The 13317-nt window shown below is 36.4% G+C and overlaps 1 protein-coding gene across 1 annotated transcript in view; it reads left to right on the plus strand.

Moving 5' to 3' along the window:
- Nucleotides 1–2591, plus strand: part of LOC110445273 (laccase-2-like) — a 27475-nt gene extending 24884 nt beyond the window's left edge. The window contains exons 13-15 of the mRNA XM_021489795.1: nucleotides 456–740; nucleotides 1078–1248; nucleotides 1781–2591. Coding sequence (XP_021345470.1) covers nucleotides 456–740; nucleotides 1078–1248; nucleotides 1781–2103 — 779 coding nt within the window. The 3' untranslated portion in view covers nucleotides 2104–2591. The remainder of the gene's footprint in view (nucleotides 1–455; nucleotides 741–1077; nucleotides 1249–1780) is intronic.
- Nucleotides 2592–13317: the final 10726 nt, after the last annotated feature.

The following is a 13317-nucleotide window of genomic DNA, read 5'->3' on the forward strand; positions in this document are numbered from 1 at the left end:
ATTACCTGTGAGTGTTACGTACATTTTACATTACCTGTGAGTGTTACGTACATTTTACAATTACCTGTGAGTGTTACGTACATTTTACATTACCTATGAGTGTTACGTACATTTTACATTACCTGTGAGTGTTACATACATTTTACATTACCTGTGAGTGTTACGTACATTTTACATTACCTGTGAGTGTTACGTACATTTTACAATTACCTGCGAGTGTTACGTACATTTTACATTACCTGTGAGTGTTACGTACATTTTACATATTGAGAATTGTTTACACGTTGTCTTATGAAAATGCCAGGACATTACCTGTAATACACAATGAAGAGTTTTAAAATGAGGATAATTTGTATGTGCTGTTAAATATGTATTGCGTAACATTTAAAATATGAAACATACATAGCATTAACACGTAAAACAGATGAATTTACTTTAATTTCCTTATTTTGCAGACGATGCGGTATTTGGAATGGCACATCCCGTTCATATGCACGGCCATCACTTTCACGTTTTGAAAACAGTGTATCCAACATATGACCCCCAGACAGGACGTATCGATGCAGACAATACGGACATTCAGTGCAACACTCAGAGTTGTAATAATCCGCACTGGAGAAACAGGTCCTGGGAACAGGGTAACGTTCCAGGACTGAACCTCGACAACCCGCCTATGAAGGACACGATAATTATTCCCAGGAAAGGGTACGTGGTGACGCGTATCCGGTCTGATAACCCAGGTAGGCGTATTATCTTAAATCACGTTCTACGGTTGTTTTGGAGTACCTACAGGGTATATATAAAATGTCATGAAAAGTAAATTAGTCCTCCTAGCCAATAGTTCATAATTCAACATATTTAAATATTACAAAATTTCCATATTTTGGGAATGATCTGATACTTCATTGATTGTTTTTCTGTAAGTTCAGTATTTCCTTAAAAAAACAATACATGGCAATGACGGTTTACCTCTCAGCAAGAGCAAGAATAGGAACTAATAAAGTTAACGGATAACTACAGAATTTCAGAAAAAAGGAATAATTACCAGGTTATTATATGATTAATATACTTTTCCAGGATTCTGGTTCATGCATTGTCACATTGAGATGCACCAGGTCGCTGGCATGGCCGTCCTTTTCCAGGAAGGAGACATCTCCGACATGACTCCCACTCCAGAAGGATTCCCCACGTGTGGAGATTTCGAATTCTCTGAGGAAGAGTTCAAAAGGTTAACTTCTGGAAAGAAAAGTAAGGAATAATTTATGTTATGTTATGTTGTGTTGTGGAAACATGGCCAGTAAGAATACCAAAGGGTGGATGCTCGCTTTGTTTCTGAGTTATCAAAATGATTTTTATTTTCGTTGATATCAAACCCAAAAAATAACCACTGTAGATGATGTTTGTATTTTGAAATAAAAAAAAAAGCTTCTGGGGTGGTAGGGTGGCGCAGTGAATAACGCACTCGCCTTTCACAAACACGGTCGGGGTTCGATTCCCCGATCGAACGTGACAAGGTATGGGGTCACCTGCCTGATCACGTTGGTTTTCGCCTGGTACTCCGGTTTCCTCTCACATTAAGACCCAACGCGCGTACATCCGAGCAAAGAATAGTGATAAGTACAAGTTGAAATAACTTCATTCATAACTGTTGTAAAATAAATAAAATAAATAAAAATAGATTCCATTAAAAAAAAATCTTCATCCGAATATAATGGATAACATCTCATGTTGTTCATCGTAAGGGAGATAACTCTAACTGCACGGCTATGTTTTTTTTCAGAGCAAGAGCACAGACACAAGTATAAGCGAGACGAGGAAAATCATCATCATCATCATCATCATCACTATTCGTGGTTTCATCATGCCCAATGGAAGAAATATATCCATCACAGGATAGGCTACGTCATCACTATCTGCATACTTCTTGCTATAAATATTGCTACTGTCATCGGTTTCTGTGTAGTCAAAAGGAAATTGACTCAACAAAAGAAGTCACTGCTTCACAAGCGAGAAGAAATAAACAAAGCACTGGTGTTCGAGTCTAATGATCCACTGAACAAAAGTAAAGGTTCCAGTATATCTAAACAAAATCTACTGTCATGAACATTTTGGGATATAAAAGCGTTTGTTTATCAAACATGAAGCTATAAATATCACGAGTATCTTGTTGATGTTTTAGAACTATACATAATCAGCTGAAAAAAATGTTTTAAATGATCTTGAACAGTGCATTGTTCGCCTCCGCAGTATAACGTTGACAAATTTAGACCATTATAAGATAAGGTTCTCTGACCACTTTTGAACGTGATTTGTATGATGGTCAACTAAAGTGTAAAATGTTATTTAGAAAAATAAGGACAACCATTTTCTTGTCACAAACGGTTTCATTTCCCGATTTAAAGATTCATCGAAAAGTACAATTTGACTACAGACTCTTAGAAAACTACAAACTACAAAAAGTACAGTATAATCTCTTCAGCCATATATGGCTTAAAGTGTTTGTTTTTCAATTTTCCTGTATAAACATGATGAAATGTAGAATCAGTTTAATAATAAAAATGAAATAATCATACGAATGAATCATTGTTATCTTTACTTTTCATATGATAAGAAAAAACATACCTTAGTATTGCATTGCGCTTTCAATCCGTGGTGTAACAAGTCATTTCTTACAACATCGGTTGGACACAATAAACCAGACTGTTTCTCTGTGATAAATATAAGGTAATTAAGATAACCCATTCGCAGGGTTTATGGGTATAGTTCCCGTATATTATCAGCAAAAATAAAACTTCTGGAAAATATAAGCATTATTTTGTCAGTAATAAAATGAGCTACATCAAATGTACCCCCTTCTAAGACATTGACGGAAACAAAGTTTTCATTATCGATAATTACGCTATGACCTACTGAGTTTAATTAGGTTACGAAGTGACTGATATCTTACCCAGGGCTTTGGACAGGAACGCTTCCTTTCATCAACCCATCTGGAGACAGAAACATATTGGTTAAACTAATAAATGAAATAATCTCATTCAAGTATTATTATTTGCTTAAATTAATTTTCGAAGTATTTGTGCAATTTCATTTCAATGCACTACATTTCTTGCCATCGGAATGTCGAGGATAACGATCCAGAAACAATTAATACATTGACCACTTTTAATAAATGCTACCTTTCATAGAAAGCATATACTGAAACCTCAGCAAAATAAAGGCGAGCGTATTATAATATAAATATAAACAACATGTTTATGTTATAACTCCTCTTGTCATAGTCCAAGTTCTGTATTACCTTGAGTCTTTTGACACGTCGGTTTCAAAAGTGAGATGTATATTTACAATATCTACAGACAATACAATACAATACAATACAAACAGTATGGAGAGTGTAACAAATTAAGTTAATTGGTTTCTTCTTACATTTGCCGCTTTTATATATTTGGCCAAATTGACAAGTTCTTTTGTGTTATTTACATTAAATAGATTTATCATTTTAAACATACTTGGTTTTTATATAGTATTTTTTTCAAAAATTTAACACGCAAATCCGAATAACATGGACATTTCAACATAAAATGAAACTCATCTTTAACATCATTTAAATTACATACAGTACACACTCTAAGACTACGCTCAATATTTTGATATCTACCTTTTTCTATATTTAGATTATCAGCAGTTAACTTATTTTTGTAATCTCTTTCAAATATTCTTTAGATAATGGTTTTCTTAAGTAACACTGTAAATCAAACTGGTTATGAAGATATGTATAGATATAACCCTTTCAAGATGTCCTTACGTTTTCTTTGCATTCTTGTCCTTATATATATCCATAATAAGTCTTTCTCTAATAACATTATAGCACATAATTATCATCATTTATTTTTGTTTCCCATATGTAACCAATGCCAATTCTAAATAAATCATTTTTTATGTTTAAACCCCATTTATCCTTATTCTCTAACATATCTTTATAACATGCTTGCAATATACAATTATTAGTCCTTTTTAACTTAATCCAATATCTAATAATTCTTAACTTTCTTACCAATGACAATGGATACCTTCCAAGTTCTAAATAAACCATAATATTACTTTCTTACACCAAGCAGTCGTTTACAAAACAAAGCATGATTTTTTTTCAATACTTATTGAATATAAGTATAATATTATTTCAGAACCGTAGCTTAGAATGCTATTTATATACGTATGAAAAACTGATAATTGAATTTCAATATTAAAATATTTTTTCCATCATACATTCATAACTGAAAACAAAGCCTTTCTTCCTTGATCTGCAATTTTTGTTGTGTTTTTCTAAAGGTTCCATTGTAATTAGTAAGATTCCTAAGCAGTTAAATTCATTTACAATTTCTAGCTGACAACCACTGTATTTCCATCATTCATTATTTCTCAAGATAGCCCCATTTCGAAACACAAGAATATTTTGTTTTTTGTTTTGTGTACGATTCTAAAGTGTGTAACATATCTTGCAGACCCACTGGCGTTTCGAAAAATATCACCATATCGTCTGCGTACATCAAAAGAAACAAAATCAGTGTTTGGATTTCTATCGACTGGCAGTTGTCAATTAAAAATTGCATTTCGCAATCATTAACATATAATGTAAACAATACTGGTGATAAAATTTCACGTTGAAACAATCCATTTTCACAATTGAAACAATTAGATAATGAACCATTACGCTTAGCACAACATTTAACACTACTATAAAATGACCTTATTAGCTTTAATAATCTCCCATCAATGCCGTCTTTTATCAATTTGAACCACAAGTTTTGTCTATTGACGAAATCAAAAGCCTTTGTATAATCATTAAAGCAACAGTATATTTTTTATTTTTTTTTACGTTTTAGAGTGCGGTTAAACAAAGACTGTAAAGCAAATATGGCGTCAATAGTAGACAAGTTTTTCTTAAAGCCAAACTGAGCATCCGTTATTTTACTATATATTTGATCAAATAACACAAGCCTATTATTAATGATTGACGTGAAAAGTTTCCCCAAACAGCTAGCAAGAGTAATACCTCTGTAATTATTTACATCGTTGACATCTCCCTTCTCAAAGACAGGCACAATATTACCTATTACCTCATAGAAACGCCAAGAGAGGTCCATCGTCTGATATTATGTTGATCAGTCGAAAGAGATATAGATCTAGTTGGAAAATTCATTTAATATGATAAATAAGTTTCCGGCGAGATTGTAATGTAGATGCAAATTGCATAAAATAGAAAATATTCTTCTTTGAATGACAATTATATTTCACAGGTAAAGGAAATAGAGATTTGTGCTATATGAGCCGATGAACAGACTATCAGTAAGTTAAAATCAGACATAAATACAGCTGAGAAATATGTTCACTTTAATTATCTGGGCCCGTATTCATAAAACCATTCTCATGCTCAAGAATGGAGATTGTGCTCAAGCCTGATTTCTTGTTTCGGTTATAAATTAATAAACAAAACTTATTTTGTCAATGATTTGGGGAAAAAAATGAAGAGACTTAAACCTGAATACCGTTTTCAATGTTTACGTTTGACGTTTCGAAAGTTTGACATGATTTAAGTGAGTTACAAGATAGTTGGTTTGAGCACAGGTTTTATGCTTGAGCATGACAACGGTTACATGGATACGGGCCTTGACGCTACTTCCATCCTAGCCCAAGTTCCCTCTGGCCCTAACACCAAACTGAGCTACTTCCATCCTAGCCCGAGTTCCCTCTGGCCCTAACACCAAACTGAGCTACTTCCATCCTAGCCCGAGTTCCCTCTGGCCCTAACACCAAACTGAGCTACTTCCATCCTAGCCCGAGTTCCCTCTGGCCCTAACACCAAACTGAGCTACTTCCATCCTAGCCCGAGTTCCCTCTGGCCCTAACACCAAACTGAGCTACTTCCATCCTAGCCCGAGTTCCCTCTGGCCCTAACACCAAACTGAGCTACTTCCATCCTAGCCCGAGTTCCCTCTGGCCCTAACACCAAACTGAGCTACTTCCATCCTAGCCCGAGTTCCCTCTGGCCCTAACACCAAACTGAGCTACTTCCATCCTAGCCCGAGTTCCCTCTGGCCCTAACACCAAACTGAGCTACTTCCATCCTAGCCCAAGTTCCCTCTGGCCCTAACACCAAACTGAGCTACTTTCATCCTAGCCCAAGTTCCCTCTGGCCCTAACACCAAACTGAGCTACTTCTATCCTAGCCCGAGTTCCCTCTGGCCCTAACACCAAACTGAGCTACTTCCATCCTAGCCCGAGATCCTTTGTTCCTAACACCAAACTTACACATTTTGACAGATAGATGTCTGGTGTAATCTATCCGTCAACATGTCTTAGCCTGGTAACTCGAGCTACTTACATCCGAATTCGATTCTGTATGACTTTATAGCAACAAGCTTTCAGAATGGTCATGCTGAAGAGTGACCTATCAGTGAGTTCTCGGTTCAGTGAGTTTTCGGTTCAGTGAGTTCTCGGTTCGTGCTGTCACCTCTTGGTGGTACATACATCCAATGGCTTGTGACAGGATGTCTGTATCAGAGCATGCAGGTTTGGATTTTTGTCCTTGTCAGTGTCTTATGATCTCTTCTCAATTTCCATGTGTAATGTGCTCACCTTGACTGTCACACAAGGGTACCGGACGCCGTTCCATATACTACCTCTCCTTGGCTCGATGAAATGCTGATATACAGAGTGGCCAATTTCCTCGTTATGCTTGGTTGGTGATCAATGCTTCTGGGTGTTTCTTTCATAAAGATGGTTCCTTGGTTCTTCTTTTCGATGGTATTGCCGCTTTCCTTTCCACTTAGTGTTTGCAACTTTCTTTGACATACTACATATCCGGGGATAACAGTGCTGGAAATAGTTCATGTATCATGAATATAGAACAGTTGTCAGTATCCATAAGATAAAAACAACTTAGTTGTTCGACCGTTCATCGGCGATGTTTACAGCTTGGTATCTTCTTAAGTTATTTTCCAGAAATGGGCAATTTCCAGGAATTTATCATGAAACTTAAGAAATTTAAGAAATATAAGAAAACACCTTCATAAGCATTTAAATACAAAGGTAAATCCATTTTAGAAAGGAAAATATAACCATCACACAAAACCTTTCGTTAACAATAGCATATTCCTGTTATTTTCGCTCACGCTCCCACGGATACGTGGAAATTGGTCATGAATCCCGTCTATGTACATGTATGTACCTCTACTATCCTGTGTATAGTAACATTCACTTGTTTCCTTTCCCAGTTGTGTACTTACCACCTCGATCAGTGGGTTTTCCCCCCCACATCCTGAGTCATTAATGATTGTTTGACTGGTTGATACACCTCTTTAATCACTTGGATGGTGGGTGACTTTTGCTTGCTGATGGTGTTTCATTTCTTGTCTCCTTTGTTCCCTTTTTATTGGGTGTACTTCTATCAGATTGGTATTTCTGATGACTATCTGACCGTTGATGGTTATTTCTGTAATTGGTGGGGGTGTCTGTCCACGATATGGATACAGAGCAGTTGGGAAAGGATTCAGTGGCCTGAGTTTTCAAATTCGTTGTGATAGAAGGTTGGGAGGCTTGTACGGCACACCTAGATGTTTCTTGTCAACATGCATCCTCTGTTAAAGGCTCAAACATTTCATTTCTGCTGTTAAAGCCTACCTCAGTTTATGTACATGTACTTTTTTTCCATTGTTCTCCCCTTTTTATCAATGATATTGCTATCCAGTTTTTTTAAGCGTCGGCCATTTTCGTCAAGGTCTTTCGTCTTTCGGTACATCGCTTTTTCAGTTATTTAAATCCGTCATCAACTTAAAGCACCATGGACAAAATAGATGGGAATAGTCTATTCTTTTTCTCGTTCACTAAAAAGTAACCAATTCCATAAAATAAAATTCCGCTGTACAATCATCTTACCGTCAACATATCACTGAGGATACTGGGAAACAGATATTAGAAAATAAAGGACAAGAGATCCCAGAGGGATCTTGGTACCCACCTTAGTACCATCTTCATTAGTTCTATATCAGTTTGATCTGCCTTTCTGCCATCATAATCAATCTTTTGATCAACCTCAAAAGTTAACATGCACAACTCAGGACCACTGAGTGAAGAGGAACCTACATATCAAATTTGAGAAAAGTTCTTCCAGTTAATTCCGAAAAATAACGATAACAAACTTTCACTGTAAAAAGATACCCGGCCGATATGATTTGATATGCATAACAAAGAACAAGAGGAACCCTTATGTGAAATTTGATAAAGATCCCTCCAAAACTTTTTGAGCAATAGGGCTAAAAAACCTTCTTACTTCCCTTTTCAATACGACCACCTGCCAGCTATCTTGGTTTTCCAATTATCCCTAAAATTCGAAATGCGGAACTAAGAACCATGGGTAACCTTCATGTGAAATTTGAGACAGACCCCTCCTGAACATTCTGAGAAATAACGCTTCCAACTTTCATTCTCAAATTCTTGGTTTTCCCTTTTGTCCATAAATTTAGTATGCGTAACTAGGATGATTGGGAAGTTTCGTGACAAATTTTGAGAGAAAGACCCCTCTAGAACATCTTGAAAAACAGTGCTAACAATTAACTCTCAAATTCAAGATGGCTGCCTGTCGGCCAACTTGGTTTTGTGATCAGTCCCAAAAAAACGATAAATGCATAACTAAGGATCATGGGGAACCTTTATTTGAAGTTTGAAAAAGTTCCCTCAAGTACTTTCTGAGAAATAGCGTTAACGAACGTAAACTCTCAAATTCAAGATGGCTGCCTGTCGGCCATCTTGGTTTTGCGATCAGTCCCAAAAAACGATATGCATAACTAAGGACCATCAGGAAACTTCATATGAAATTTGAGAAAGATCCCTCCAATACTTTATGAGAAATAGCGCTAACAAGAATTGTTTAAGGACGGACCACGGATGCAGGGTGATTTGAATAGCACATCATCTGACGATGGTAGGCTAAAAATCCCTTTATTCCGACTTATAAAAAGAACTTGAAATACTTAACTGTATATGTCATATCGGGTCCTGGGAGAAATATTGAGCCCCAAATGGCCAAACAATGCTCCAGAACAAATTTAGTACCAAGAAGTTCAAGCGGATGTAAGACCCAATATATGTGACCTTTATTCCTAAACAATGTGGCACTCCATGTAAACGAGCTACACACATTATTGCCTTTCTTAGCCTTATGGTTCTTCAGAGGAAGTCATTCGAGTGTTTAACAACATTCAACTCCATTGACCTTTTATATGAGTCATTTCCTTCTACAACAAGCTTTTGACCAAATATAATTACTCCAGCATGTTACTTGCCAAACATGACTTTAAGCTTTTAGATTTTTGATATCCTGATTCTAGGTCTGTCCATTCTTCAGAAGAAGTCGTTTGAGGTTTTTGACATATTTGACCTCTGTGACCTTAAAAGTAGGTCATGGTCATTTTTATTTGCAAACTTTTGGACTCCACCCAAGGAAGCTACCTGCTAGATATTATGATCATGAATATACACATTTCGGTTCTTCAGAAAAAGTTGTTTGAAGTTTATTTTACATATATATATCTGACCTCTCTGAACTTTAAAGTAGGTCAATGCGACATATCTGACCTTTTGGCCAGGTGAGCTTAACAACTTGACGGTAAACAGACGACGGTCGACACACATTACAATAAGCTCACAGGCACTTTGTGCCAGGTGAACTAAAAAAGTAAATATAAGCGATATATATATCAGAAAACTTAACTATGTAACTTTATTTCATAACAGTATGTACATTATATACACTGAGTATCTAAACAGACATGTACAGGTACATCATTGTGATTAATAGACATGCTATCACAGATAACTAAACGACTGCTTACTAATTAGCTTACTATAATCACCGTATAACATCTCACAGACTGCTAACTAAGCCTACTATAATCACTGTATAACATCTCACAGACTGCTTACTAAGCTTACTATAATCACTGTATAACATCTCACAGACTGCTTAGTGCTTACTAAGCTTACTATAATCACTGTATAACATCTCACAGACAGCTTACTAAGCTTACTATAATCACTGTATAACATCTCACAGACAGCTTACTAAGCTTACTATAATCACTGTATAACATCTCACAGACAGCTTACTAAGCTTACTATAATCACTGTATAACATCTCACAGACTGCTTACTAAGCTTACTATAATCACCGTATAACATCTCACAGACTGCTTACTAAGCTTACTATAATCACCGTATAACATCTCACAGACTGCTAACTAAGCTTACTATAATCACCGTATAACATCTCACAGACTGCTAAGTAAGCTTACTATAATCACTATATAACATCTCACAGACTGCTTAGTGCTTACTAAGCTTACTATAATCACTGTATAACATCTCACAGACTGCTAACTAAGCTTGCTATAATCACCGTATAACATCTCACAGACTGCTTACTAAGCTTACTATAATCACCGTATAACATCTCACAGACTGCTAAGTAAGCTTACTATAATCACTATATAACATCTCACAGACTGCTTAGTGCTTACTAAGCTTACTATAATCACTGTATAACATCTCACAGACTGCTAACTAAGCTTACTATAATCCCCGTATAACATCTCACAGACTGCTAACTAAGCTTGCTATAATCACCGTATAACATCTCACAGACTGCTAAGTAAGCTTACTATAATCACTATATAACATCTCACAGACTGCTTAGTGCTTACTAAGCTTACTATAATCACTGTATAACATCTCACAGACTGCTTAGTGCTTACTAAGCTTACTATAATCACTGTATAACATCTCACCGACTGCTAACTAAGCTTACTATAATCAATGCATAACATCTCACAGACTCCGGCCACTTCATCATACAATGGACACCATCAAGTCACTACCAAGGTCTATATTTTTGACATATTTTAAATCTGGTCATCACTTCATAACTTTACTTAATTAACAGTACTGTTTTGGTATATAACAACATATGCATGTTTATGCACCAGTATTGTAAAAGTTCACCCACATGGTGTAGTGAAATCTGCCTCAGAACAATGTAGTTGTCAAGATAACAATTCTGGGTCTGTATTCATGAAACCGTTCTCATGCTCAAAAACAGATTCTTTTTTGTGCCAGTGATGAATTATCAATAAAATGATCATATTTATATATATATAATTTGGAGACACTTTAAGCCAAAAAAAACCCAAAACATTTCCAATGTTTACACTTGACTTTTTTTACCTTTATGCACTATTTAAGCTAGTTATAAGAAAGTCGGCTTTATTATAACAGTTTCATGAATATGGGCCCTGATTTATAGAAATATGCTACCTTACACATTGTACCAGCTGTTTTATGTTAAGTGACTAAGTCCCTCAAGGAAATATATATGCTACCTTACACATTGTACCAGCTGTTTACGTAAAGTGACTAAGTCCCTCAAGGAAATATATATGCTACCTTACACATTGTACCAGCTGTTTTATGTTAAGGGACTAAGTCCCTCAAGGATATATGCTACCTTACCCATTGTACCAGCTGTTTTATGTTAAGTGACTAAGTCCCTCAAGGATATATGCTACCTTACACATTGTACCAGCTGTTTTAAATGTTAAGTGACCAAGTCCCTGAAGGATATATGCTACCTTACACATCTATACCAGCTGTTTTATGTTAAGTGACTAAGTCCCTGAAGGATATATGCTACCTTACACATTGTACCAGCTGTTTTATGTTAAGTGGCTAAGTCCCTAAAGGAAATATGCTACCTTACATATTGTACCAGCTGTTTTATGTTAATGTTCAATAATATTCTTTAATTATAGTACAGTGTATCAATATATGGAATGCTTTCTGAGTTCCACAGGAATGTACCATACAGCCTTAAACAGTAATATCTGAAATATTATTGGTAAATGCCTGAAAATCTTGTTAAACCTCCAATTTACATCATTGGGTATATGTACACTCGTTCAGAGAGATACTTGTTAAACACTGGGATCTGTCAGATACCTGGTTACTATCTTCAGGATAACTTACACCATTTAGAAAAGACAAATCTCTGGCAATTAAATAGCACATCATACATATATACTGCCATAATAGGTTATATGAAGCTAGAAATGTTAATCAAAATGAACAAATGAAAAATTGAATTAGAAAATAAACAGAAATTAGTTCAATTCCTGTAATCTGATAGATAATATGTATCCAAATGACCCAAAAGCTGACTTTTTCACATAAACTACAGGTTCTAGCTCGTCTATCAATACACCCATCAATAAAACATTATGGGTGTATTGACAGACGAGGCTAGTACCTGTGGGTGTACTGACAGACGAGGTTAGTACCTGTGGGTGTATTGACAGACAAGGCTAGTGCCTGTGGGTGTATTGACAGATGAGGCTAGTACCTGTGGGTATATTGACAGCCGAGGCTAGTACCTGTGGGTGTATTGACAGACGAGGCTAGTACCTGTGGATGTATTGACAGACGAGGCTAGTACCTGTGGGTGTATTGACAACCGAGGCTAGTACCTGTGGGTGTATTGACAGACAAGGCTAGTACCTGTGGGTGTATTGACAGATGAGGCTAGTACCTGTGGGTGTATTGACAACCGAGGCTAGTACCTGTGGGTGTATTGACAGACAAGGCTAGTACCTGTACCTGTGGGGGTATTGACAGACGAGGCTAGTACCTGTGGGTGCATTGACAGACGAGACTAGTACCTGTGGGTGTACTGACAGACGAGGCTAGAACCTGTGGGTGAATTGACAGACAAGGCTAGTACCTGTGGGTGTACTGACAGACGAGGCTAGTACCTGTGTGTGTATTGACAGACAAGGCTAGTACCTGTCCCTGTGGGTGTATTGACAGACGAGGCTAGTACCGGTGGGTGTACTGACAGACGAGGCTAGTACCTGTGTGTGTATTGACAGACAAGGCTAGTACCTGTCCCTGTGGGTGTATTGACAGACGAGGCTAGTACCTGTGGGTGTATTAACAGACGAGGCTAGTACCTGTGCATAAACAATGGTCAATAAGTCATTTTGAGGACACCAATGAATAAAAACAAAAGTTTGAAACATCAATTTGGTTCAAGAAATAAATGAACAATTATTAATAATTAAGCCATTTGTACCTTCAATCTTAACGTTAAAAAAATAACAAAGCAATATAACTAAAACGTAAAAAAAAGACCTATATCTAAGAAAACTACACATATCTTAAACATAACTTGTCGAATCGTCGCACTTAATGTCACATTGCTTAATGTCATATCCT

Source organism: Mizuhopecten yessoensis, unplaced genomic scaffold, assembly GCF_002113885.1.
Source record: "Mizuhopecten yessoensis strain PY_sf001 unplaced genomic scaffold, ASM211388v2 scaffold2159, whole genome shotgun sequence".
Taxonomy (NCBI): Eukaryota; Metazoa; Mollusca; class Bivalvia; order Pectinida; family Pectinidae; genus Mizuhopecten; species Mizuhopecten yessoensis.